Source organism: Fusarium phalaenopsidis (assembly GCF_050370095.1).
Source record: "Fusarium phalaenopsidis strain FUZ10S chromosome Unknown contig_32278, whole genome shotgun sequence".
In the NCBI taxonomy this organism is placed as follows: Eukaryota; Fungi; Ascomycota; class Sordariomycetes; order Hypocreales; family Nectriaceae; genus Fusarium; species Fusarium phalaenopsidis.
Genome location: NW_028145417.1, coordinates 1,846,685 through 1,873,307, shown reverse-complemented (window position 1 = coordinate 1,873,307; position 26,623 = coordinate 1,846,685). Strand labels below are relative to the sequence as shown.

Here is a 26,623-nt window from a genome sequence, read left to right as displayed (position 1 = left end):
CCGCCCGCAGACGCCGCTGAGCCGATCCGCAACATGCCGCGCTTTCGCCGCACTCGCCGCATCTGCCCCGCGCCGGCCGAGTCATCGGCTGTGATCCCGGACTGGTCTCCGTTGTCGCCCGTAAAGACCAAAAATGCCACCCACCCCCTTCGCAATTACTCCATCTATCATGTGCTGCGCCGGTTCATTCTGAACATGCGTATCGTGCTGAGAAGATCCAAAGGTCAAGGTACCAGGCCATATCTCATACCGCAGAGGTGTCAAGTCAGTCGGCAACGCCTCCCGGCCTGGCCGCTGACCATCATATTTCACTCCAGACTCCGTGCACCGTCCTTCGAGTTCCTCCATCATTCTGCGGCATCTCCCATATCGAATGTTCTTTAGACCTCACCGGCCAGCGTGCCCGTCGAGCCCGACTTGTTGGGGCCCAGGTTAGGAACCCATTCATCAGACTCTCGAGCATCGAGCCAGTAGGCCCGACCGCACGAGACCATCAAACGGCCAAGCCGTCCCCTGCGGCCCTCGCCGTCAGGTAGGTCCTCAGCGAACGGTCCCTCTTGATCATCCACACCGGGGCCTTCCAGAATCATCAGTTGCATGTACTTTTGCAACACCTGCTTAGCGTACGCCATGACGACAAAGCAGAAGTAAACGCGAATCAACATCGATCCCACAATCAGGAGCATGCTCGTCGCCGTTTCTTGTGGCACAACCTTTCCATGCATTTCCGTCTCCTTGCGCAGTCCCTGCATGCCCTCAGCCACAAAGTTGGGCAAGTTGGTCTTCTTGAGGTCGGCTGATTCGGTCAACTGAGTAGAGAAGTACCAGTCCAAGCCGAAGGCCGCCGTGTATCCGATGTTGATGACTGTGTCGAGAATATACATCCACGCGAGAGCCAGGCACTCGAAGGGGCTCTGTCGTCGAACATGAGGAACCAGGATGGCGAGTCCGATAAGAATGGCGATCGAGTAGACGTAGGTAGAGAGCTGAAGGAGAGAGAGCTGGTAACCGGTAAGGATGGCGAGCAGACCGTAGACACCGGTGACCTTGTTGAAAACGAGGGCTAGTGAGATGACTTCTGTGCCGGTCTGGAGGCTGATGAAGCCAAACAGGGTCTAGAGGCAGGTTCAGTTAGCATATTTTGCCTATCTTGAGCGTTGTGGAAGCCTCAATCCATCGCTTTCGACCTGAGAGTTTGTTCTCCTTACCTTCGGCCGGGGCACCCGGAGTGATCGCGTGAGTCGAGACATGGCGAGGCGGTGCTGGTAGAACCCTCGCTGTCCTTCGGTCCTTCACAAACTATCGATTTATTCTCGTCGTGGTTATCCTCGTCGTCAGTTGAAGTCTGGTTCCGGAAGCGCATTAAGGTTGAAAAGCAAGGACGCGATACGTGGTGAATGGGAAATAAGGATCATTCCCAGTTGATGATGCTGACTAAGGGGAGAGGTCTTCCGCCGCTTCCGTCACTGATGGGCGCAATCTAAATGCAGGGTCACGTGTGGAGGAAGCATGCAACAACTTAAATTAAGGAGCTAATCAACCTTGTACATATCTTCCCTGTAAACGCGTAAACGCATTGTATGAGTAGCTTTCGTCTTTAATGTATTTTTCCAATGCATTAATAAGTACTTTGTTTCTTGAGCTCGCTTGAAACTTATTGTTATTAACTGGCTACTCGGTGTTTGACTCAAATCCACACATGTGATTCTCCTTTATTAGATGTAAGCTCTTGCCCTTAGATCTGTACGCTATGCTTAATACCCTCGGCATGCGCAAGGTCACAAGGCTTCTCTCATGTTGTGAGCATAGCTTACATTGTCCTAGATACTCCTTTACTCCAGTCCCGACTGGCCAAAGAGGTGGGTTTAATTAACATGCGCATCCCTCTTGTGATTGCTGGGCGTTGTTCGTCTTGACGTCGATCACTAGAAAAGTGGTTGGTCAGTTCCAAGCTCTTGGCAAGTCGCTCAGGGTTGAACGACGTGGGGCACCTACTTTGACTCGAAGCTTGCGCTGCGGCGTCGGTTCCCTCCATACCAGGCAAAGCCTGTGCTATCCTCTTGAAAAGGTTCTTGACGTTGTGGCCCAGCTTCGCACTCGTCTCGACAAACATGAGGTTGTTCTTCTTGGCCTCCTCCTCACCCTGCTGTGTAGTAACCTCCCGCTTGTCGTTGAGATCCGTCTTGTTGCCAACCAACACGATAATCACGTCGTTACCTCGCTCGGCTCGTACGTCGTCGATCCACTTCTTGGTGTTTTGGAACGACTTTGCGTCTGCAGACAAACTGTGTTAGTACAAATATGGATGCCTGGGAATGGAAGCGATGGGGGGTCCGGGGTGGGGTCAGCTCAGGGGAAACTGACTCGAAATATCGTAGACAACAACAGCTACGCTGGAATCACGGATGTATGAGGGAATCAAGCTTCGGAATCGTTCTTGTCCAGCAGTATCCCAAAGTTGCAGCCGCACCGTCCGGTCCTCGAGGTACATGGTCTAAGCCACGGGTGTCAGTCTTGGCCCAAGGGCGGCGGCCATAAGGTGCTCACCTTGGAGAGGAAATCAATGCCGATCGTCGCCTGGTACATGTTGTCGAAGGAATCGTACATGAATCGTGTGATCAAGGAGGTCTTTCCCACTGTTGAAATCGCCGTTAGTGATGTCGCTCGAGACGGCGCCGGAATCGGTCGTCGACGTACCACTCTGCTCTCCTAGAAACACCAACCTGAGCTGCGATTAGCATCAGTGCAATACAAATGTTTGCCGGGAAAATACATACTTGAACTTCTTCAAGGGGTTGTTGTAAGATCCGCCGGCCTGCGCCATGGTTGTCGTTGTGTCGTCTGCTTGAGTCCCTTGTTCCGCGGGACAGATGGGACAGCTGTCAAGCTACGGATGCGAGGTTGTCGGGAGAAACGGGAACTTCTTGTTGCGATTACAAGAAGAAGTCGGGCTCGGCGACGTCAGGAAAGAGGTCGAGATGATGCGATCCGAGTGTGGCCACTTTGTATCAGGACAAGGGTTGACAGGTGAAATCCGGAGAAAGGAGGTCGATGTCGTCGCCCTATGGATGCTGGATTCGGCAGGAGGATATGGCGATGAACGTATCCGACGCAAGTGCACGTGCCGATAAGAAATCCTCCCCGTTTTTTACGTGGGCAGTCCTTCCGTTTGGACCCAAAAAGCACCGATAACGAATAGCGGAAGGAGTCGAGACTCAGGCCCCACTAAAAAATTAAAGAAAGATTGTCCCCCACTACTTCCATCGACCAGCAGCATTTTCGTTTCTTGAAACCAAGCAACAAATCCTTGCTGTTCGCCCAGAGAGGATTCGCAGATATGCCAGTGTTACAATCCAAGACTGCCGGAGCAGGCGATGCTCCCAAGCAGTTCAATCAGCCATCGCGAAAGGGCAAGAAGGCATGGAGGAAAAACGTTGATGTTACTGAAGTCCAAGAGGGACTCGAGGAGTTGAACAAGGAGATCATTCGAGGGTAGGGCATTCTTATTGGCCTCCAGTCACCTGTCATGCTAATAGAGAAACAGCGGTGTTATCAAGGAGAAGGCATCCGAAGACCTGTTCACTCTCGACACGACCGGCGACTCGCAGCTGCCCAAGAAATTCAACAAGCACATCAAGAAGGGTCTCAAGGCTGACGAGATCATCAACGCCCGCTCCGCCGTTCCCGCTGTTTCCATGCGCAAGCGACCTGGCGACAAGACCACCAATGGACTCATTCCTGCGAAGCGCCAGAAGACCAACTGGGTATCCCACAAGGAGCTCGCTCGGCTCAAGCGGGTTGCCGACGGAGAGCACGAGAACACCATACAAATCAAGGACGCCACCTACGATCTTTGGGATATGCCGGCGGCTCCCAAGGAGACAAACGTCGATGATTTCTTGGAAGAAGAGGTCAAGGCCAAGGTGCCAAAGTCGATGAAGCAGGAGCCCCTTTCCCTCCTCAAGAGCGGAAAGCATGTCCCTGCTGTGCAGAAGCCCTCTGGCGGCTACAGCTACAACCCCATGTTCACCGATTACGAGGAGCGTCTGGCGCATGAGAGCGAGAAGGCCCTTGAGGCGGAGCGCAAGCGCCTGGAGGAGGAGGAGGCTGAGCGATTGAAGCAGGAGGCCGCGGCCCGGTCAGCAGCCGAAGCAGAGGCTGCAGAGGCGCGGGCTAACCTTTCGGAATGGGAGGAAGATTCCGAGTGGGAGGGATTCCAAAGCGGTGCTGAGGACGACAAGGTGTCCGCCAAGCGACCCCAGAGGAAGACACAAGCACAGCGCAACCGTATCAAGCGTCGGAAGGAGGAGGAGCGCCTAGCGAAGCACAAAGCCGCTATCAAAGCCCAGCGCCGCCAGGAGCACCGCATTAAAGAGATCGCCGAGGAGATTGACGAGAATGACCGCAACAAGGCCCTTGTCCTTGCCGAAGCCGCCAACGACTCGGACGATTCGGTCAGCGAGCTCCGCGACGAAAAGCTGCGCCGCAAGCAGCTCGGCAAGTACAAGCTTCCTGAGCGAGACCTTGAGCTAGTTCTCCCCGACGAGCTGCAGGAGTCTCTGCGGCTGCTCAAGCCCGAGGGCAACCTTCTCCGAGACCGATACAGAAGCATGCTGGTGCGCGGCAAGGTCGAGAGCAGGAGACATATTCCGTTCAAGAAGCAGGCTAAGCGCAAGTACACCGAGAAGTGGACGTACAAGGACTTTATGATATAGAGGCTGCATACCACTGGTTGATATTTAGCGAGAAAAGAATCCTGCGACTTTTTCTTTATGCCATAGAAAAGCTGGTGGTCTTCTTGGTGTGAGCCCACCTCAGAGCGCCCTGTTTAATGAAAACCTTGGTATTCTAAACCTGGATTTACATAGTATTATCATGTCTTTTTAACCGATCTCATCATTCATTCTCCAGGCCCGATTCCCCTGCTTAAACGCCAATAAATCTAGAATCCAGTCATGCCATGAAACCCACATTAGAAACTCATCAAGTCTATGAAAGCGTTAGTATTGTCCAAGGGGTGATGTTGACGAGAGAGCACGTACCTCGTCCAAAGAGACCTCGCTTCGTCCAGTCCATGGCCATAAGAAGACGTGTTCGAAGACTGACGCTCTGAGCAAAGTAGACAGAGCGCCAGGCATACACAGCCCAAAGTCCACCAGCCAGGTTCCGGCCATCGCCGAGATCAAAAATGGCAGAGTTACCGATGTAGGCAAGACTGCCAAGATGGTGGTATTCGAATGCCTTGAAGACAGCAGCATCGACATCGCCCTCCCGAATCTCATTGGCGCGCAGAGCGTCGTTCATACGAGACATGCGGTTAAACTTGCGGGCCAGATACTGTCCTTGCTGATGAGCGCGCTGGGCTGTGGCTGGCAGAGACGTGAGCTTGCTATCAATTTGGCGGAGCAGCTCGGTAAGTTCCTCAAAGTCCAATGTGCCCGACTTATCCTTGTCAAACTCGGTGAAAAGTTTATCGAGGCGCTTGAGATGGTTAATAGCCTGGGGGAATCGCCTCTTGACATCGCTAGCAACCTCGCGCCAGTCACTGAAACCAAGTTGCAGCGTCTCGGGATCTTTGCCGTGCTTCCAAGCAAGAGATCGAAGGAAGGTGATGATATGATCGGCCACGTTGTTCTGAACGGTAGAACAGTCGCCAATTGCGTACACATCACCCAGAGGTGAGCCGTTCAGGCGAAGATGAGTGTCCGTCTCCAGGGCATGTCGGTTGGTTTGAACGTTGCCAAGCTTCTTGGCCAATTTTTGGCAGAACTGGGTCTGCGACACTCCAGTAGACCATAGACAGAATCCTATAGGTAGCTCCTTCGTAATTACGCTGCCATCTTCCTGCTTTTGCGTAAAGATAATCTTGTCGGGTTGAACCTCCTTGACCCGCGAGTTTGTGAGAACCTCAACCTGGTCCCGGGCAAAGCGCTCCTCTGCATACTTAGACACAGTCTCGTCGTATGTGTTGAGGATATGGCCTCGGCTCTGAATGAGATGAACCGAGATCTCGTTGCGCAAGAGTCGAGGGAAGTGTTGTGTCAGATCCTCGTTGAGAAGATCGAACAGCTCGGCGGCAAACTCGACACCAGTAGGACCGCCACCACTCACAACAAAAGACAGGAGCCGCTTACGCTCCTCATCGGAGCAAGTAGGAAGTGAAGCCAACTCGAAGTTGTGAATGATCTGGTTTCGGATCTTGCGAGCGTCGTTAATGTCTTTGAGGAAGAAGGCGTTCTCCAGTCCCTTGACACCATGAGGATTGGTGACTGAGCCAACAGCGATGACCAGTTTGTCGTAGGGAACGTAGAAGCTAACATCCTTGCCGAATGCATCTACTTGCGACACCTCGACAAGCTTATGTGAGAAGTCAACGTCCGCAGCTTTGGCACGAATGAAGTGACCATGAACGCGGCTTAGAATGCGTCGAATAGGCTCGACAAGTGATCGCAATTCAAGGGTACCAACTGTGGCCGAGGGAAGCATTGGGGTGAAGAGGAAATAGTTTGTCGGCGAGATGACGGTAACATGGTAATCGTCCGGGTTCAGTTCCTTGAGAAGAGCAACGCCGCCCCAGCCGCCACCGAGAATCACGAGCCGTGGCTTGTTCTTGAGGCGCCGCTTCTCTTCGGTGTCATCTTCGTCGATAAATACCTCAGCGATGGGCAAGTTCTTTTCACCTCCACGTCGAGGCTGGAGGGCAATCTTGGACACATCGATATCGCTCTGCGTGGGGTGCTCAAAGTACGTAGAAGCGTCGTAGATAAAGAAGCAGACTACGGCGGCGCCGACGACTGTGATCGATATGCCTACCCAGGCCGCGGCACGGAAGCAAAAGTTGGCAACCCACGAAGTTCCTTGAGGAAGTGGCTTTCCCGACAGCGCGCGCACGAAGTATTGAGGGGGGAGTTGGCGAGTAGTTCGGTTTGCAACCTGGGATCTCTTGGTTATCGACGGCGAGGCCCCTGAGAGCTTCACAAAGGTTCGCGATTGAGCCGAATAGAGCGAACGAGGGGTAATGGGAGATATTATAGATCGAGAGCTGGCAATAGCTCCGGTACGACCAGCACGAGCCAGTCGTGCAGCCATGATGGAGGAAGCGGGCATGATTGCGCCGTTCGTTCACGTGGAAACGTGGGATTGATCGTTGTCGAAAGGATCAGAGAAGTGGGAGGGGAGCTCAGTGATAGCTCATGACGTGGTCAAGAAAGCAGCGAAGCTTGTGAGCGTGCCCGTGAGGTTGCGACTGCTCAATGGATCACCAAATGAGATCAAGCAAATGCGTGGGAGGGATGTGAGAAGGGAGAATGACGACGTTGAAGCGCAAGTAAAGGAGAGAAATTGATGAATTCTGGCGCGCACCGCTTGAAAGACAAAAGGTACCTGCCCTCCTCCTGCGAGCAGTCGTGTAATGCATGGAGGCGCCATGTACCTCGCGTCCGGAGGCGCTGGAGATCCAAATGCGGAAGGAAGAGGGACCTGCCGCACCTACCGACAGCACGTCAAGCTACGTCATGGTTGGAGCTGGCGTTCATCACCAGCAAAATTCTTGGCGATGGCACCGACGATCGGCGACTCCACTACAGCTCCTGAAACCCTGGTAAAATTGTTTGATGGACTCATAGAAATATCATTTTCCTCCCATCGTCATGCATGTTGGGTTCAACTGTCCACTGATCTCTCTACACCCATCGGATCTGTCGGCCATGACGCTCGGTGTTGCGTTAAATACGGCCGAGAGTCGCCTTCAGTGGGCTCACGAGTGACTAAAACTTGTTGGTTGCGGCGGATATGTCGTTTCGTGGGCCCTGGCCGCTTGTGTCGGGAAGCGATGCCGGGTAGCGAGGAGCTGAACTGAACAAGTCGAGATGCAGCAATTGAGCACAACCCCTTGTCTGAATCCCTTTACGACGTCTCTCGACCATCTTGTTACTGCTAGTGTTGACTAATGGTGCTTGAATGACTGACTGTGTCTGTGTAAGGGCTTACAGATAGCTGCTAACAAGTCATTACCCCCACGCTCAAACCCATGCTCACATTCGCAAGAATCAGAATCGGGGAGACCGTATATACTGTGGTACGCCGCCGTACAACCCAGTGGCCCATTAGCAACGGAAATATCTTTGCTCAACCCATCGCTGCTGCTGGTAGTCGAGCATGTTGCAGACCACCACCGTGATGTCTGGGAACACGGATGTCAACCTGTGAATTCCAACCTTGCCCGCCGCATACGTTGCCAGCACGATACGCTCCTGCTGGACTCCATGGTCTACCAGGACCTGGACCGCCATCAACGCCGAGCCGCCGGTCGCCATCTGAGTGTCCAGAAGCAAGACGCTCTCGTGCCTTGCGATATCGTCTGGCAGCCGCAGGTAGTGGAGCTCCGGCTCGCCCGTGGAATAGTCGGACTGGATGAGCATTCGGCCCGTGCGGCAGTCAGGGATCGTCTTTCGTAGCGCCGGCTCGAACGCCGAACCTCCGCGGAGCACGATCACGGCACAGACCTCACCCTTTGGTACAAGGCCTTGATACTTGTATCCTTGGGGAGTTTCAATTGTCGCAGACTCGAATTGAACGTTGTTCAAAGCTCTGTAACATCATCAGCGTGTTTCTTACTGTCGTTTTGACCAGCGCCTTACTGTTCAATGATGAGACTGGCCAGTCTGTCAAAGTAAAAGATGAAGTCCTCGGGATCAGTATCCATATCTTGGAGGATAGTGTTCATGAACTTGAGCTGTGGTGTAGGGTGTAGAACCACAACCCGATCAGAAAGCGGCGAATCCTTACTAGCCGCCTCGAGACGGGATAGGGCTTCTCGATGGTGCCTGGACTTTTCGAACAGCTTCTTCTCGACGAACTGGACCATCATGTCTTGAACCGCATTAGCATCTCGACATCCTTCAAGATCAGGCAAACTCACCTAGGGCAACCCGATTCTCAATGCCTCTTGGCACAATCAGGTCGGCCACCTTGCGCTGCGGCTCAACAAACTGAAGATCATGTCAACTACTGCAACTGATCCACCATCTGGCCTGGCGCGGTTTTGCTTTGGGCTACCTTTTCGAAGTTGGGCTTCACGAAACCAAACCATTGCTTGATGATACCCTCAATGTCTCGGCCACGCTCTCGCACATCACGAACAACTGTTCCACATGTCAGTATGAGACATAGGGGAAACTACATGAATTTGGAAACTTACTCCGTCGCGACAGGCAGGTATCGGCATCAGCTTCGCAGTAGATCTAGTACAAGTGTTAGATGTGCTGCCTTGATTCTGAGAGCAAGAGCGGATTGAACATACGCCCATATCAAGGAGCTGCAAGACGCGAGGGTCGTACAGAGCAAAGATACCCTCAAGAACCAACACATGGGGCGAATAAATAGAGGTGGTGCGGTCCAGCCGCTGATGCTTGGCAAACGAGTAGACAGGAATCTCAGCCCGCTTTCTGGAAGTGGTCGAGGTCATTGTCAGTCGAGTCTCAGTGATTACGGACCGGACAATGTTACACACCCGGCCTTAAGATCCCGCAGCTTGTCGACCAAAACGTCAAAGTCGATGGCCTACGTAGACGGTTTCATCAGCCTTGCTTCTGATAGTTTGGGCTGTATCAACGCTGAAGGCACCATACATCGGGCGAATCAAAGTCGTACTCATTGGCAAAGGCCAGCTTCGACTGCTCGGGCGTCAATGTCTTATAGAAAGAGTCCTGACGATCTATGAGCAAAGTGCCATGTTGAATGTGTAACTGGGGAATTCATGCCATTGACAAGATGACGACCCAGGGCAAATTAAGCTTCTTGACAATGGCCTGGGACAGAGTCGACTTGCCCGAGCCCGAGCTTCCAGCGACGCCGATAATGCTGACATCAGCCCAAGGAGGCGAGTAGTAGGCTCGCTTCTGGACCGTGACATGGCTCTCGAGTCCGCCCTCGACTTGAGGCACTGCGTCAGCGGACATTGCGGTGGGCTAGTTTCGGTGAGGGAGTTCTTGATGATTTGATGATGAGTGAAAAGTGAGATGAGAAAGAAGACACAGAGACGTGTCCAAAGAAGACGATATCAACGTTTCTCTTCGAAAACTAGCCCTGCAATGTCCACGAGCTCGGCACTGAACACCTTCAAAGTTCGAAATGGAGGGTTTGGAGTTTGCCGTTGGTGGAGCAGTGAGCACGAGCCTCTGTCGCGTGTGCGATCCACAGGGCCAAAGAGGAACCTAGAAGTGAGCTCGTGCAAAAAAAGTCGGGATGCTCAGGGCAACAGAAGCAGACAGTGTCAAGAACTGGCGGTGATGGATCTATCACTACAAACGACAGTGCAAGAAGGAGAAGGAGAAAGATAAAGAGAAGGATGATTCAGCGTGGCACTGCTGATGTCGACGATCAACCTCCTACCTCCCAGGGAAATGGATCCAGGTTCTCCTCACAATCGAAAGACGGCGATGGCCGGCGGCGCAGGCTCCGCACGATCCAGGCTGTTTTCAGCCTCTGTCCAGATAAGCATCACGCCTCTAGCTCAATACCACTGCGAGTTTGTGGTAGTGCGTGGCTTGGCTGGAACGTCGGGCCTGTTTCTGAGGCTACCTTAGATGTTGACGATGATGTAGCATGACAGCGTTTCCCTTCCAATTGCACCCGTACATATCTACCAGGGACTACCTCTAAGCTCGAGTAGTACTGCCCGTAGTGATAGCTCCCTTAAGAAGTGGTGTGCAGACGGAACACATCGCCAGGCTTGGTCAGTTCAGTTCATGCCTGGGGGCCGCAATTTGGCAACCTCGGCACTGAAAGCTCATCTCTTCAGAGCTCTCTCGCAGCTCTCTAGCGGGGTCGAAATACGCCGAGCAGCCTCTAACGATTCGGCGGTGTTGAGTCCTGAGGCAGCTACAGGGCAAAGCTCCTTGTGGGTCGGCTGTTTGCCATCTTGATTGGCTCCTGTGCCTTGACCCACCACGAAACCACCCTTCTTTTCCTTCAGCCCCCAATCATCCTTTCTTCTCCTCCACCTCTCATCAACTTTTTCTCTCTCTTTACATAGCTCAGATCTCCCCCGAGACTGGCGAGCATCCAGGCATAGAGACTGGATCTCTTTCCTGTTCCTCATGAACTGAACCACCATCTGTTGGCCTGTTTCCGGCTACATCCTAGACCCTCATCTCGACGAGCCTGTCAATCGGAGCTCCGAAAAGTCGTCAGAGCTGGTCTTGCGATAGATGACAGAAACCATGGTACGTTCCTCTCAACACTGCGCAATCTTTGCAGCTCGGTTCTAACTCCCCAACTAGACGTCGTCTGCTTCCACAGCCACTCCCACCAAGCATGCCTTTGACAGGCGTGTCGAGGACGTCAAGTCACCCAAGAGGTACGAAGCATCACTCTGGTCCCCTCCCCATCTGCACGGTAAAATGATGAACTATATCAATGGGAATCTCTCCTAGCATATACTGCGGAAAAACGATATATATCTTCTTCTTGTCTGACATTACCTCATCACATTGCACTTCATGCTGGCCTGTCATCATGTCATCAGACGCTAACAAGCCGCGCAGTGACATCAACGCCCTGATTCTGGATTACCTTACTATGGAAGGGTATCCTAACGCTGCGGCAAACTTTTCCAAAGAAGCAAATCTCCAGCCTCACCAGGATGGCGCCTCCATCATTGCGAGACAAGAGATTCAGAATTGCATCCACGGCGGCAACATCCAAACTGCCATCGAGACTCTGAATGACTTTGATCCTGAGGTATGCTCATCTTGAACTTGACTCCCACACACCTATCCTACATGATTAGAACACGAGTTTTACATGCACCACTCATAGAGCCTTCGGGCCTTTGATGAGGAACAACCACTTTACTATGATTGCTTTTGCTTCTTATTAAACACAACTGCCTTTCACGCTTGCATTGTTTGAGTACTGACCTGGCATAAAGATTCTTGATGAAGACAAGGCACTGCATTTTGCCTTGCTGCGACTACAACTGGTCGAACTCATTCGCACATGCAATGCTTCGGGCGGTGACATTCAGCCGGCGTTGAAATTTGCGACGGAGCAATTGGGCCCCAGAGCACCCACAAACCCCAAGTTCCTGGAGGATTTGGAGAGAACCATGGCGCTCCTCCTGTTTCCCTCGGAATCCTTGGAGCCTCAGCTCGCGGACCTCTTGAAACCGGGTTTGCGTCGAGAAGTGGCCGACAACGTCAACCGGGCTATCCTGGAACGACAGTCGCAGAGGCGGGAAGCCGCTATTCGTCAGCTCGTGAGGATGCGAGTCTGGGCTGAACACACTGCCCGTGACAAGCGAAAGAATCTCCCCGATCGTCTCGACATCGGCTTGAACGGAGAAGAACCTGACAGCCCAAGCAGGCAAATCCTGCAGAGCGAGAATGACCATGAGCCCATGATTACGACATGAATGATGCCAGGCCAGGCACTTTGGGAAAGGAGTTTAGCGTGTCGATTAGGTAGCGGATTGTTGCACTTTGACTTTTGAGCTTGGCGTTTGAGCAGAGTCCTGACCGGAAGGACACGGAGATGAGGCATCTCCACGGCGTTATGAATTCCTGGGCCGATACCACTAAATGATACCGCACAAGCAGTTCTTCACTTGCTTGAACTAAGTGCATCCATAAGATGTTCCATTTGACAGTTGCTACTTTCGTGACACCATTGCACTAGTGAATAAGTAACCAAAACCAAGTATCTTTCAGTTCTTAAACAGTACCAGAGCCTTTAAAGAGTATTTACAACGTGATGCCGGGCCATACAGGCCATCTATTTCGTCCGAATGTGCTTGAGCTTTCCGGCGGAGTACAGGAAGTTGTTGGCATACGCCTTGGGTGCGAACTTGCGCGAGTTGGGCTCCTGGACAAAGTACTCGTAGCCCTGCTTCTCGGCGAAGTGAATGGCATCCTCCTTGCTCTTGAAGTTGATGTGGGTGCCCTGCATGAAATCACCCGAAGACTGCCATCCCATCAGAGGGTTTTCCCATCGGTGGCCCTTGGGGAGGATGTCCCAGTCCATGCGCCAGCGCTGGCCACGCCACTCGCCGGACTGAGTCGCGGGCTTGGTCTCCTGGTAGATGCTGCGATTCTTGTCAGCCTCGGAAGGGGTTTATCGATGGCAACTCGAATATGTTGCAGCAGGGTCAGACAAACCGGACTGTTCGGGCCTGGAGCTCCATGGGGGCACCCGAGATGGTAGCAGCAGGGAGGATCTCTTCGCTGCCCTCCTGCACCGACTTGGGAACGGGCGTGTAGGTGCTGGCAAACAGTCAGCACTTCTCTCCTGTCCTCCCATAAATCAATCGCAGTTCAGGGACTCGTACGAGGTGGCCTTGTCAGCCTGGATGTCGTAGTCGGGCTCGTTGGTCGTGGGAGCCGGGACTGTGCCGGAGGCCTGGGTGACGGAGCTCTGGAATCGACGGGGGGCGGCGGAGAGGGCGACTCGGGGGGCAATGGCGCCTCGCAGCAGCTGGGCCGCGCGCTGGGATCGGAGGGAGGCCATTTTGCGACGCGATGGCTTCAATTGACGACGTCGACGGGCGTGGGTTTCTTGAGTGAATGATGGTGGGTTGCGGCGATATTCGAGGTTGAGCAAGCTGGAACAGCGGGTCTCTCATTGGCTGGGGCGGAGCGACGTTTTGCCGAGCGCTGCGGACGAGTGCTTTTCGGCAAGAACCTGAACCTGGCGGGACCAAACTATCTCGACAGAAATCCCACCTCTCACTCCCAGCCTTGCAATTGAGCGTCACCAAGACCCTCGACGGACCAACGCGGCAAATTGAACAATTCCCCGAGTCTCGCATTCCCCCGACAAACAGACATCATGAGCTTCGTCACCCGCCGAGCGCTCTCGACGCTCATCCCTCCCAAGGTGAGCCCCCTTCGGTTATGAGCGCAAGGTCCGCCGGTGCTCCGATTGCTTCCGTTGCTAACACCGGATGCCAAAAACAGGTCGCTTCTCCCAAGGTACGCACCACGATTAAACTCCTTCTCCCCCGGATCTTCGAATTCGATTTTGCAGAGTAAATGATGGATGGGAAACGATGTCGGCTTTTTGGCGATGCGGCGCTGCGATCGATACGCGAGAGTTAATGATGATGGGGAATTCGACGGGCTGACAGAATTCGATCAAACACAGGCCATTGGCGCCGCTCCTGATGCTATCCGCATGCAGCGTGTCGTCAGCTTCTACGAGAAGCTTCCCCGAGGTGCCGCTCCCGAGGTCAAGGCCAAGGGTCTCCTCGGCCGATACCAGGCCAAGTACTTTGGCAAGAACCCCAGTGGCAAGCGTACGGACATCCCCCCTGAGAGCTCGGCGAGTACACTGTTGATGCTGACGATTGACTTGCAGCCATTATTCACGCCATTGTCTTCCTCGTTGCCATTGGCTATGCCCAGAACTACTACTTCCACCTGCGTATGTATCTCCTGCTTCGGAGCAAAGGGGGAGCTCTGTTCACTGACCGGTTACACTTTTAGGCCACCACAAGAACAACGCCCACTAAATTATTGTGGGATTCAGATACCTTAGCGGGATTATTGTCTGAGAGGGAACGGAGGTCGTGTATATAAAGCTCCTAAACACCGCGGTCGAGCGCGCGCCTTGGCTTCCCTATGTATCTCTAACAAGCAAGTGATGTGACATTAGTCTGAAACTTTCTGGCCTCTGGCATGTGTCATAACTGTTCTCGTTTGTGGTCAAGTTCTGATGCAGTTGTGCATTAGTCTTGTTGATATGGCTCGAAAGCGAATACCGTTGACTGAGCTGTTTTCTCCGAGCATCCTAATCCGCAGCTTCAGAGTCACTGTGAGTTCAGTAAATGCTATCAATCTCGGTTCAGTCTCGTCATTTCGAGTTAGTACCTTTCCATTAATGTCTTGGGTTTTTATGCACCTCCGATGGTCGGCCGTCCTGGAAGATGTCATGCAGTTTGTGTTCGATCAGGAACTCTATCATTTGTCTACGGTGATGCTGGAAACTTGATGATATCAATTGGCAGTAAAGCTTATATTTCCTCCCCCTACTTCCAATCAGGAATATCATGTCCTAGATTCCCTGCCAGTAGAGGTGGTACCCTACCTCGTGGGAGCTCAGATGATGGATAACAGCATTGGCGCGTTCTAGCGCAAGGCAGGTAGCCGCCGTTGGTTTGGAGCTTGGTGCTGTCACGTACCACCAAGAAAGACGCAGGCATGGAATGGACCAAGCTAGGCAAAAATGGGTTGACCAAGGCTCAGGTGGTGCTCTTCTTGCTTGATAGGAGCATCCATCGGAATAAATCTAAATCAGATCTCACCCTTATCGCCCGTTGATCACTTTTTACTAGCACCCGACCCCTGGTGACACGCCGACGCAGTCACTCGGTCAGTCCATGTGGCCAGGCCTGGTCTCCAGCTGGCTGGCGGCTCGTGGCCTGAAGGAGCCCCTAAAGTTGGGGCCTGGCAGCTGGCAGTTGGAACAGCCCTGCAGGGACGTCCCAGCCCAATTAGGCGCTAGTCCTAATCCAGCGTCCATTTTCTCGTCGCCTGCAGTGCCTTCCACATCACCAACCGCAGTTACTCCGGGTACCTCGAAACCTCACCTTACACTTCAACTGACACACCTTACATTTTGGTGACTCTCCTCCTCACATCCTTCTCCCCCCCCTCCCCTCGCCTCTCGGATCGAGCACGAAATAACGGCCACGTTGCGCCCGAACGACGATCGGCTTCGCTATCCGCTAATCCCCCTCCTCCCGACCCCCCGCCTCCAACTTTAGCCAGGTCGCTCTGTTACCTACCACGCTCTCCCCGCCCCGCGGTTACTTGTCGCAGCCTCATCATCTTCGACTTTCCCCGGGACCCGACCGCAGCCTTTTGACACGCACTCTCGTAGAAACGCACCGAGACTAGGCGGCGAAACTCTGTCACGAGGGCTTCCTTCGCTTACCCCACGAACGGCGCATTTTCACGACGTATGATGGCAACAGAGGCTGCCGTTGACAAAGCTGCCGATGCCACTGCCTCTCAGTCTCAGCCTGTACGTTGCCATCGTCTAGCTCCCCAAAATAGTGATGAAACTTTGCTCCCGGGCCCTACCCTTGCGGCTCTTGCTGCCGCCCGCTTAGCATCGAACGCCGACAACCCTGGCCAAGCTGTTTTAGCTTGACATCTGACTGACTTGTTATCCCGCTGATCTAGGCGCCCGACGCTCAACATGTCGACTCCGTCCGCTCGAATTTGAATGGCAGTGCCGGCAACGATGACATCGAGAACAAACACATCACGAGCGTTGAGGATCAGCTCAATTCCGCCGATGCTAGCGCCAGTGGAGGTTCCGATACAGAGGCATCAAAGGCCGATGGCGCCAAGAGCAGGGATGGCGACAAGGGACACGGCCGCACAGGCTCATCCGTCAAGAAACCAGCTACCTTCAAGGCCGTCTCCGTCAATAAGACCTTTCTCGCAGCAAAGGCGAACGCCAGCAGCGCCTCGGCAAAGACCGCCGACAAACCACCACCCAGCTCCAGCACTCCTCCCACCGGCTCCGCGACCTTGTCTTCCTCGAGACCTCGACTCATAGCAAAGACTGGCAGCAGCACTCGCGACTCCTCCCCTCGGTTTTCTGGCGCAAATGGAGGCAAGCCGGGTGGTGCGCCTGATGCGAGCGCAGTTTGGAACAAGAACCGACGTACGTGTGCCGCCTCGTCGATCCGGATCCATCTTCGAGCTCACTAACTGATAATCTTAGCCGCCCCTACTCCCGAGCCTAAAAAGCTCACGGACGAGGAACTGAAAAAGTATGGAATTCACATGGCTAGTCGTTTGAACGAGGATGATGCCCAGGGACAGAACAAGTGGGCCGATATCGACGACGACGACGATGACTGGGCTCCTGAAGCTATTACGTGGGGAGACGGTACAAAGACGACTCTCCCTCATCCAGACGAACACCCGCCTCCGAGCTCCGACAATGGTTCAGTCACATCCAAGGGTAAGGGCCTTGATAAACCCAGGTCTCCTGCTCCGCCCGTTTCTATCAGCTCGCCTCTGGCGAAATCGAGCAATCTGGCGCAGGGTAAGGGTTTGGTTTTGAAGAGTGGCTCCCAGGACAAGCCAAGTCTCGTCGCCAAACCTCCAGCACCTCCAGCTCCCATCAAGTCCCCTTGGGCTACTCTACCTCCAGTGGAAAAGGCATCCCCTATTGCGGAACAGGCGCAGCTTGCTCGGCCAGGGCATCCATCGCACTTCAAGGGCATGACTCCGCCTCCACCCAAGGAGATTGCAGCCGACGACTTTAACCGGTCTGCTTGGAGAGATGGCTCATCACACGGTAATAGGGAACTCTACAACTCCCATTCTGGACGATACGAGCCAGTACTAGACAACCGTCGTGGTTCGTTCAGAATGGATCAGCACCCAAAGCATCCTTCCTTGCTGCAACGGCCACCCCCATCCGACTATCCGGCAGAACCATCCGGTGCATTCCAAACCAATAGGGTTTCACAGGATGCGCCTTTCGGCAGGCGGCGGGGATCGTCTAACGTCAGCGGTGGAAGCGGTTCCTTCATGCAGCGCATGAACAAGGGAAATGAAGGCTCTATGCCGCCCCCCGAGCTTCTCGGCACTCGAAGGACGTCGTTCGCGGGCTCTGTCGACAGTCCCGTCTCGCCAAATCTTTCGGTATCAGCGCATGGCCCATCTCGAGGACCACATCAGCAAGGCTGGATTCCACGCGCTTCACCTCGCGCTGCCTTTGCAGCACCTCACCAAGCTGGCCCTCCACCGGAGCCAGTCGCTGGACCACCTCCACCACTTCAGCCAGTAGTTGACGAGGTCGAGTACCAAAAGAAGCTCATGCGGGAACGTGTTGAATTGGCTAGGAAACGGCGTCAAGAAGAGGAAGCCCGCGAAGAAGCTGAACGGAGGGAGCGCATCCAGAAGAAGCTTGATGCAATGGGACCTGCCCCTGAGAAGAAGACGGACAAGAAGGAGACGCTGCCAAAGTCAGAGGATGCATCGCAGCCTGCCCATATTCAACAGCGCGAATCGAATGCGCCAGCGAGTGAATCCCCTGTACAATCCCAACACGAGGCCGATAAGTCGGCAGCCGCTCCACCAGCCCGACATCTCGCACCAGAGCCAGATGCCAAGGCAGGACCTCCTAACTCGGCCCATGCCTCGGCACCGGCCGCTAGACGTGTATCTCATAGCCAGGAAGCCAAGCCTGCCGATCTCTGGGGAGCAGCTGCAGCCACCCGACAGGAACGGGTCGCCTCAACCTGGGGCGCGGGATCTCAGCCACCATCTCGAAATGTCTGGGGCTCCCCTAATAATGACCGGGGTCTCGGCAATGGCACCTTCAATACCGATCTGGGACGCCTACCTGCCGATAACCGTGCTGGCTCTCAAGGAGGCAAAGGACCCTCTCCCATCGCTCCTCCGAGCATTGCGCGACAGCCTTCTCAAGGGCGATCTCACCCTCCAGCGCCTATTGGATCTGTGCCTCCACGATATGGTCCCCCTGGCGCACACGCTGCACCTGCCTCGGATGTTACTAGCAAATGGGTTGCTGCAGTCAGTGAGAACGACAAGAAGATGAGCGCTGCGCGACTGGCTCAGAGAACGGAACATGAACGCCAACTTGCCGAGCGTGGTTTAACCATCGAGGATGCTCAACCTACCATCAAGGAGACATGGCGTCAAGTTCACGCTCCTGGTGACGGTACTCGACGACCAGTCGGACCACATGGACAGGCTGATCCTCAACACCCAGCTGGCCCTTGGAGGGCGCCTGGAGAGGAGATGAAGGCTGCGCCATCAAGGGAAGACGCTCCCCCGCCCGCCAACGCCGGAGTGATTGGAGCTGGTGGCAGTTCGATCCTGCCCCCGACGGGCAAAGGAGCAGCATCACAAGCGCGCACATCACGATTCTTCCCTATGAAGGATGCTCGTGACTCGAGCCAGGCTGAGCCATCAAGAACCAAGTCACCCACTCCACCGCCGCCCACAATGGAGGGACATCCTGCTTACGAAGGAGACGTGATGCGACCTCACGTTTCTCTCCCTAAGCCCCATCCTGTTGTGAAGCTACCTCCGGCCATGGCGCCATCGCACGCTCCTCCAGTCCGCCCGCAGTTCGGTTGGGCTAACCCGCCACCGTTCAAGGATCCCACCCGACCTCCCTTGAGCCCCCATCGGGCCCCTCTTACAGCCGGCGAGGCAACGCAGGAGGTGTGGCAGAACCGCATCAACAGTCTGCTCAACGGCGCAAAGTCCCCACCCCAGAGATCAATTGGCGTGGATCCGGCTAGTAAGAGTGCTTTGGACTATATTACCCATTCTGACTCTGCTACTGTGTCTCTTCCTGGTGTCAGCGCTCCGCCACAGGCGGGCAGAGGCCGTTCATCACCATTCACCAAGCCTATGGCCGAGGAATGCTTTGAGGAACAGGAGATGGGCTCCCTACCTCAGATCAGACTGCCACACAAGGCGCCCGAGGCGGCATGGCAACCAGCCCTGGCTCAGAACAAGCCCTTGCCCAAGAAATTTGCTGTTCATTCAGCGGTAATGGAGCCTTACTACTTCCCCGCCGACGTCGTTGGCGGCGGCAATGCCATGAAGATTCACTTCCCTGGCATGACTGAGCCCAAAATCGTCACCATCCCCTTCTCTGCCACCCGAGGTGGTCGAGGCTCTCACAGACAGTCTGGCCCTAGACATCGGGGCTCTGGCCACGAACGGCGAGGAGGCAAGCGAGACGTGTCGAGCTCGCGTGGCGAACACCCTACATCCTCTGGCCGAGGAGGCCGCGGCGGATACCGCAGTCGAGGATCTGATAACTGGAGCCGAGGCTCTGGCACCCCTGCTTCATTGTCTGCTTCGGGTTGAGCCGATAATGACAGACAATAGCAGGAGGGACTTGCGTGGATATTGAGACGCTGTGCACGATATGAAACTTGAGCGATTCTACTACATAATACTAGCTGAGCATCCTGTGCCTTTTTCCCCCTTAACCGACCGATGCGCAAGCCTCTTTCTCATACCCTGTCCCTTGCCAACAACAACAACCATGATGTTGAAGCTCATCAGGGCTCACACAGTCACACAGGCGGGTTTACTGGCTGATGTGAGCACCTCATACTACGAGCTTTCTGGCAACATGCATATTCTGTTTTTCTGTTTCCGCTTCTTTTCTTCTGTATCAACCCCCAACCTCGCCCCCGTCCACCATCGCAACATATGGTGAAAAGGGAGGGGCGATTGCTGATAACAACAAAAAAACGAGCTCATGTAACCAGCTGCCAACAAGACACACTTTGCAAAAAGGAGCTTGATATTTGGCTCGGGTTTGCGATCATGGACCTGTTTGTCTTGTTTTTTTTTCTTCCTCCTTTTTTTTTTTTTAGTTGTTCTCTCTCTCTATTTCTTGTATGAAGGTGCTGGATCAAGATGGGCTGGAAAAACTAGGAACCACTCGGTTTATTCGGGGGGGCGGACCGGAGTGGAAGGGCCATGATGATGGGAATGGATGAGGGCTTCTTATGCGCTGATCAAATAACGAGTGCGTATGAGGCCGTCAAGAAGATGAATGATCAATCATACAATTTTCGCGTTATGAGGTTATTCTTTATGTGATGATATCCAACGTTGTAGTGTCATGATGCATCAACGTAACGATGAGGGAGCACTCAAGATGCATAAAATCCGTCTTGGCTCGTAACATTACTTCAACTATTCATCATATCCATTCGCTCTCCGTCTCAACATCCAGGTGCCTCTGCAAATCCCCTGTGTGTGAAGAATCCCGTCCCTCTATGACCCTGCCATTCATCCGTGACATCGCCGCTCATAAGTCAAGCCACCCCGTAGACCGGGTATGTGATATCTACCAACTCCAAAACGCCCTTCTACCAAGGCGTGAGATCATGACATGCATATGTACCCATCCTCTTATTTCTTCTCCATCTATCGACAAGTCTAGAACTCCTCAACAGCACAGTTGGGGTGGAGAACATAGATGACCTGGGCGGCTGACGCAGAGCTTGCCTCGCCGTCTGTGAGACCCTCGCCACGAAGAGCCATGAGAATGTTTTCCTGTGACCCGTTAGTTTCTCGCAGGGTAATGTGGGATAGATAGTTGTGCTTACCTTGACCATCTTCTTGAGAACCATGTTTGCCAGAGCCTTCTCGCGGTGGTAGTCTTCCTCACCCTCAAGCTCACTCTCCTTCTGCTCAAGATACCAATTCACCAACTCCTCGCCATTCACGCCCTCGCCAGTGCCACTCTCGTCGTCGTTGACTCGCTGGACAAACATGTTGACCATCTTGATGTAGTTGTCGTAGGTGATGGTGAGCTTCCGCTTCTCGGGTACGACGCTGCTACGCTCAGGCTCATGTTCCTCCTCCACCATCGGTGCATCACCCTCCTGGTCACGGCCAGAGGCAGCATCAACAGCCCGAAGAAGCGTCTCACTGTCTTCCTGGGGCTCCTCATCATACATCTCGACATCGTCGTGCTCAACCGAGATGATACTCTGTCGGAGGAGGTTGTATGCCTCAACGACCATGTCAGGGCTGATTTCCTCCACACAGTTCACCTTGGCAATGGCCTCGGAGAGACGGATCATACTCTCCAGCTGACGAACGGTGATACGGTACGAGTTCTTGCCGACACCACCTTGAGCGTCATCTGCTCGGAGATCCTTGTACTTCTCGACCAGCACATCCTTGGCCTCGTCGGTAAACTCGGGGCGGAAGGTCTTGGAGAAGCGGATGTATCGCTGGAGCTGCTCAGTACTGAATTCGGGCTCGACAGCTTCGTCACGGAGTTGGTGGATGCCGACAATGTGCTCTGCGAGATGACGGTCGACCTGCTCGTTACATTCATCGAGGACGACAAAGAACAGATCAAAACGGGACATAATGGGTGCCGACATGTTGATATTGGAGCGAAGGGTCGTCTTTCGGTTGTAGCGACCGCCAACGGGGTTAGCAGCAGCGAGGATACTCGTTCGAGCATTGAGAGTGGCTTGGATACCGGCCTTGGCGATAGAGATAGTCTGCTGTTCCATGGCTTCGTGAATAGCAACCTGGTCCGCAATGTCCATCTTGTCAAACTCGTCAATGGCGCAGATACCGTTATCCGCCAACATTAGAGCACCAGCCTCGATGGTGAACTCGCCAGTCTCCTCATCCTTGACCACTGCTGCTGTGAGACCGGCAGCAGATGAGGCCTTTCCACTGGTGTAGACAGCTCGAGGTGCAAACGAGCAGACGTACTTGAGGAACTGGGACTTGGAGGTTGAAGGGTCACCAACAATGCAGATGTTGATGTCACCTCGAAGTTGCATACCCTCGGGTGTAGTCTTGCTAACACCAGACATGAGCTGGAGCAGCAGACCCTTCTTGACAACCTCGTGTCCGTAGACCATGGGCGCAATAGACTGGACGAGACGGGAGTAGATGTGATCACCGTGCACCATGGCTCGCAGATCTTCAATCTCAGAGGGATTCATGGACGCCAGCACAGCAGCCTGGGCATCCTCAACGCTCTGTTCTCCCTCGTTCGCATTGTTTTGTGTCAAGGCGTTGACAACATCGGCAACACCGCTGGCAGCAGATTGGCCAGTTGAAGAGTTATCCGGGTTCACCATGCAGGCAAGGAAGGCTAGACGGTACGTCAGATCGCGCACACCAAGGGCCTTGAGACCACTGATTCCACTTCCACCAGCGTCGGCGCCTCTTGGGGCATTGCGATCATCACGGACAGCGGTTGGTCGCAGACCAGGAAGGCCAAGCTGGCTAACGTCGGGGACAACGATCAGAGCACCGGTGAAGATGCACTTCTCTCCAGCCTTGGCGCGGTCGACAATCTCTCCACGGAGAATGACATCCATGGTTCGAGGCATACTGCCGGTAGGGATCTCGGAGCTGTTCTCTTGGATTCGGACCTTTTGCCAATCGACAAAGGTGCTGCGCCGAATGTCAAGCTGCCAGGCCACGCGGTTTTGGCAGGTGGTATTGGGACATTGTGTAGGCTCCGTGTATCTGAATGTCTGTTCGACATTTGGTACCACTGTGCGACAGGCTTCGCAGACGAATGTGGCCAGAGACAACTCGGGACGAACCTCTGATGTTCGCGTGACTGTACCAGAGATAGAGAGGAGCTGGCCAATGTTGGCGGCTCGGAGGGCACGCACTCTTGACACCAATGGCAGGTTATAGAAGGCGATAGAGAAGAGCTTGTCAGTCTGTTGGTGCTCATTCTTGCGATGGGACGACTCAGACTGGCTGGCAGAACCAAGATGGCTGGCGGCCGAGGTGGTGAGGTTGCTCGAAGCGGTGGGCTGGCGATGCTCGCGGAAGTATATGGGCTCGTGCTTGGCGATCATGTTGTGCAAGGCGGCAGTGAGGAAGGGAAGGAATCGATAGTACTGGCGCATGACACCATCGGCCAAGGAACCATTCTCCCAAGCAGCGAGGTGCTTATAGTCCACATAGAAAGTCGATAGCGAGTATGTGCGCATACCCTTGATCTGGGCGATGTAGTACTTGTCTGTGGTAACAGCACTGGGGGTAGGGGCGCTGGGGGTGGGAGCGCTCAGAGGGCCCTCGGCGAAGCTGTTGATGGCGAAATTAGACACTGCTACAGAATTGAGGGATGCCAGGGTTGCTCACTTCTCGATGAAGGACTCGAAGTGTTCCTGAACCAGCAGGCCAATTCGATCCTCCACGCGTGAGATCTCGGCGGTATTAGGGATTCGGGAGCTCCGCGGGACTTGATCATCGGCGAAGCCATCTTCACTGGGCGCTCCCAAATTCTCCGAGGGCGGGCCTCGTGGCCGAGATGCAGAGGACGAGGGGAAGCCAAAGTTTCGCCGGGGAGTTGCGGCAGCCCTCGAGGGGGCGTCGGACATCATGAATCCGGCATCGCTGGGGGTAGCCATGGCGGCGGTTGGTGATGGGAATCGTCTGCGATGAGGCCTTGACTTGGCTTGACTTGGTGGATGTTGATATCGAGGGGGGGAGGTTTTGGTTGCCAGGGGAAGGCACGGACATGGATTATGCATGTGGGGGAGGAGAGGCAGGCGCTCCAGAGAAGGAGCGACGCGTCAAAACGCGTCGCGGGGCTATTGGGCTTGACGCGGGTTTAATTGATTGCAGCCACCTTTCTCCAAGAGCCAATGCGAGCCGCCAAAAAGGAAAAAATAAAAGATCGGATGGATGAAGGAAAAAGCCTTCCGAGGCCGGATGCTATGGTAGATGCCCTCTTTCCGGCATTGGCCAAGTCAACTATAAGAATTGGTGTTATACAGCGCCGAGTTCATTAATCATGCTAAATATCACTGTCCTTCGCTCTCACGCCGGGTACCTCTCAAGTCGAGCAGGCATATGCAAGCTGACCAAACCGCATCAGCTCTTACAAAGCAGAGCCTCACCATCATCGAGGAATATTCTCACTGCAACAAGAGTGAGTTTCCACAAAACTCTGACGCTACGAGCCTGTAGATTTATGCTAAATAAATCTCAACATCCAATCGCTAATTCCCTCATCAGCCATCTACCCTACACAACGTGATTGAATCTCCCCACCACCCCTCATCTATAAACAACACCTGCGCCCGCCGCCGGACAGATCCACCATCATATCATCATCAACTCTCATACGCAGGTCCAGCCAAGGTCTCAGCCTCAGCTGCAAGCACAATTCAATCAAGAGCCATGTCTTCAGCAAACCTCGTCGAGTCGGCCAAGAAGCAGGCCGCCTACCAGGCCGTCAATGACCACCTCCTCCCCGAGTACAAGTATGTCGGTATCGGCTCGGGCAGCACCGTTGTCTACGTCGTCGAGGCCATTGTCAGCAAGGGTCCCGAGTTTTACGGTGGCATGACCTTTATCCCTACCGGAAGCCAGTCCAAGGGTCTCATCCGCACTGCTGGTCTGAAGCTGGCCAACCTTGACGAGAGACCCACCGTCGATGGCGTCCCTGTTGCCCTCGACGTCGCCTTTGACGGCGCCGACGAGGTCGATGAGGACCTCAACCTTATTAAGGGTGGTGGTGCTTGTCTGTTCCAGGAGAAGCTCGTTGCCATTGCGGCCAAGAAGTTCATTGCTGTGGCTGGTACGCATTTGCTGAGTACGTCATATCTGTAAGAGAAACTGACCGCGATAGACTACCGAAAGCAGTCTCCCCGACTGTGCACCACATGGAAGACCATCCCCATTGAGGTCCTCCCTATGGCTGCCCCTGATGTCCTGACCCGTCTCCGGGCCATGGGCTCTCCCAACCCTGTCGTCCGCTCAGGTCTCCCCAGCAAGGCTGGCGAGTGCGTCACTGACAACGGCATGTGGCTGATTGACGCCCCCTTCCCTCCCCTGCTCCTGGCCAAGGATATCACCTCCGAGGTCGACGGCCAAGGAAAGGACGGCGCCTGGGAGATCAACGCCCTCGCCCAGGAGCTGGTCCGGTTGCCCGGCATCGTCGAGATTGGTCTCTTCCATGGCTTCAACGGCGACGAGGCCGTCAAGCTGGGCAAGCAGCTGCAAGCACAGAAGCCCGTTGCCGCCTACTTCGGTCTGGCCAACGGTGAGGTGCAGGTGCAGAATGCGGCTTAAATAAAAACAGAGGAAAAGTGATGGGTTTATCTCTTGTTTTAATGGCAGTGAATACAATGCTTTAGATCAGTGTTGTTTTGACCATGGCAGCAAACGACACGCAGCCTCATGTGAGCCCAAGGTTTGCCTTCACAGTTGCAGTGAGAAGGTCGAACGTTCCATTGGCTCCTCAGGTCTCTCTATGCTGCCTGGCCTATATATGTCTCAAGCTCCCCTGTGTGTACACTGGACATGTGCCTGAGGAAGATGACATCGTCACAACTTGATTCATACTCTTGCCCAGAAGTATCAAATCCCACCTAGTATAAGACAGCGCCCCTTCCGCCATCGATACTCTAAGCTAAAACGATGATGGCATCGTGCTCATCACCTTGAGACTGTAGATGTCAACCTGACGCTGTCGATGAGCAGCTTTAGAAAGTTGCCTAAATACCCATGTTTGTAGCCTTGTCAGCGAACGACCAGCCAGATCATTTCTTCAGTGCCCTTCTTGTGAAATGTTTACCCACAAACAAGCGGTTGAACATAGCTAACCCGAAGTTCGAGGGACCAACATAGGGTTAGGGTGCCCGACAGGGGACTGGGGGTTTAGCCTGATAGAATTTGACTTCAAAGAGATAAAATATCATAGTTGGTATTATTCGTTGAAAGTACTAAGAGTATATTTCGAGATTCATATCAAGGGATTGTTGATTTGGCGTTGGGCCTCCTCAAACTTATCAAGCACGGTTCAAACTCAAGGCTCAACAATGCTTTCCCCTAATACAGTCACCAAATGTTTTACTCATAACGATAAGGCTCTCAAGCTTCTATGGACGGTGTAATGTTGTCAAGTAAGTTGACTTGAGGGATTATCAAGTAACTCATCGCATTTAAAATACGTAGGAAAACATATCAGGGACGACAGTGGTGAGGTTCATAGCGTGATGCAGGCTTTTGCTGAGAAGAGTTAGACTGCTTGGCATAGAGTTATGGACATCTTATTAGATGTGAAAAGTCCAAGATAATTGAAATGGTAGTCT

At 53.9% G+C, this 26,623-nt stretch overlaps 11 protein-coding genes across 11 annotated transcripts; 5 read left to right on the top strand and 6 right to left on the bottom strand.

The window, feature by feature from the left end:
- Positions 1-380: 380 nt before the first annotated feature.
- LRP88_01206 (Inositolphosphorylceramide synthase subunit Kei1-domain-containing protein) lies at positions 381-1,250 on the bottom strand (the record flags this gene model as incomplete). Its single annotated transcript, XM_083237898.1, has 2 exons — positions 381-1,115; positions 1,209-1,250. The coding sequence occupies 2 exons, from the start codon at positions 1,248-1,250 to the stop codon at positions 381-383; spliced, it is 777 nt and encodes a 258-aa protein (XP_083106403.1).
- Positions 1,251-1,869: 619 nt separating this feature from the next.
- LRP88_01205 (Rab family GTPase YPT6) lies at positions 1,870-2,824 on the bottom strand (the record flags this gene model as incomplete). The annotated part of the gene is made up of 6 exons (XM_083237897.1): positions 1,870-1,925; positions 1,996-2,274; positions 2,365-2,494; positions 2,548-2,636; positions 2,698-2,723; positions 2,778-2,824. 6 exons carry the CDS (start codon positions 2,822-2,824, stop codon positions 1,870-1,872), a joined length of 627 nt encoding a protein of 208 aa, XP_083106402.1.
- A 513-nt stretch (positions 2,825-3,337) lies between these two features.
- LRP88_01204 (ribosome biogenesis protein Nop53/GLTSCR2) lies at positions 3,338-4,715 on the top strand (the record flags this gene model as incomplete). The annotated part of the gene is made up of 2 exons (XM_083237896.1): positions 3,338-3,492; positions 3,545-4,715. The coding sequence occupies 2 exons, from the start codon at positions 3,338-3,340 to the stop codon at positions 4,713-4,715; spliced, it is 1,326 nt and encodes a 441-aa protein (XP_083106401.1).
- A 257-nt stretch (positions 4,716-4,972) lies between these two features.
- On the bottom strand, positions 4,973-7,107 carry LRP88_01203 (uncharacterized protein; the record flags this gene model as incomplete). The annotated part of the gene is made up of 2 exons (XM_083237895.1): positions 4,973-4,989; positions 5,043-7,107. The coding sequence occupies 2 exons, from the start codon at positions 7,105-7,107 to the stop codon at positions 4,973-4,975; spliced, it is 2,082 nt and encodes a 693-aa protein (XP_083106400.1).
- Positions 7,108-8,105: 998 nt separating this feature from the next.
- Positions 8,106-9,959, bottom strand: LRP88_01202 (uridine kinase family-domain-containing protein; the record flags this gene model as incomplete). Its single annotated transcript, XM_083237894.1, has 9 exons — positions 8,106-8,589; positions 8,640-8,871; positions 8,921-8,990; positions 9,058-9,143; positions 9,200-9,242; positions 9,302-9,446; positions 9,512-9,561; positions 9,630-9,707; positions 9,804-9,959. 9 exons carry the CDS (start codon positions 9,957-9,959, stop codon positions 8,106-8,108), a joined length of 1,344 nt encoding a protein of 447 aa, XP_083106399.1.
- A 1,263-nt stretch (positions 9,960-11,222) lies between these two features.
- On the top strand, positions 11,223-12,415 carry LRP88_01201 (CTLH/CRA C-terminal to lish motif domain-containing protein; the record flags this gene model as incomplete). Its single annotated transcript, XM_083237893.1, has 4 exons — positions 11,223-11,225; positions 11,283-11,359; positions 11,547-11,742; positions 11,933-12,415. 4 exons carry the CDS (start codon positions 11,223-11,225, stop codon positions 12,413-12,415), a joined length of 759 nt encoding a protein of 252 aa, XP_083106398.1.
- A 359-nt stretch (positions 12,416-12,774) lies between these two features.
- LRP88_01200 (ETC complex I subunit conserved region-domain-containing protein) lies at positions 12,775-13,506 on the bottom strand (the record flags this gene model as incomplete). The annotated part of the gene is made up of 3 exons (XM_083237892.1): positions 12,775-13,084; positions 13,158-13,262; positions 13,328-13,506. 3 exons carry the CDS (start codon positions 13,504-13,506, stop codon positions 12,775-12,777), a joined length of 594 nt encoding a protein of 197 aa, XP_083106397.1.
- A 321-nt stretch (positions 13,507-13,827) lies between these two features.
- Positions 13,828-14,509, top strand: LRP88_01199 (F1F0 ATP synthase subunit f; the record flags this gene model as incomplete). The annotated part of the gene is made up of 4 exons (XM_083237891.1): positions 13,828-13,875; positions 14,143-14,293; positions 14,356-14,421; positions 14,484-14,509. The coding sequence occupies 4 exons, from the start codon at positions 13,828-13,830 to the stop codon at positions 14,507-14,509; spliced, it is 291 nt and encodes a 96-aa protein (XP_083106396.1).
- A 1,454-nt stretch (positions 14,510-15,963) lies between these two features.
- On the top strand, positions 15,964-19,874 carry LRP88_01198 (uncharacterized protein; the record flags this gene model as incomplete). Its single annotated transcript, XM_083237890.1, has 3 exons — positions 15,964-16,023; positions 16,185-16,674; positions 16,735-19,874. 3 exons carry the CDS (start codon positions 15,964-15,966, stop codon positions 19,872-19,874), a joined length of 3,690 nt encoding a protein of 1,229 aa, XP_083106395.1.
- Positions 19,875-20,963: 1,089 nt separating this feature from the next.
- Positions 20,964-23,932, bottom strand: LRP88_01197 (MCM DNA helicase complex subunit MCM6; the record flags this gene model as incomplete). The annotated part of the gene is made up of 3 exons (XM_083237889.1): positions 20,964-21,080; positions 21,134-23,606; positions 23,664-23,932. 3 exons carry the CDS (start codon positions 23,930-23,932, stop codon positions 20,964-20,966), a joined length of 2,859 nt encoding a protein of 952 aa, XP_083106394.1.
- Positions 23,933-24,707: 775 nt separating this feature from the next.
- Positions 24,708-25,601, top strand: LRP88_01196 (ribose-5-phosphate isomerase RKI1; the record flags this gene model as incomplete). The annotated part of the gene is made up of 2 exons (XM_083237888.1): positions 24,708-25,107; positions 25,159-25,601. 2 exons carry the CDS (start codon positions 24,708-24,710, stop codon positions 25,599-25,601), a joined length of 843 nt encoding a protein of 280 aa, XP_083106393.1.
- Between the last annotated feature and the right edge of the window lie 1,022 nt (positions 25,602-26,623).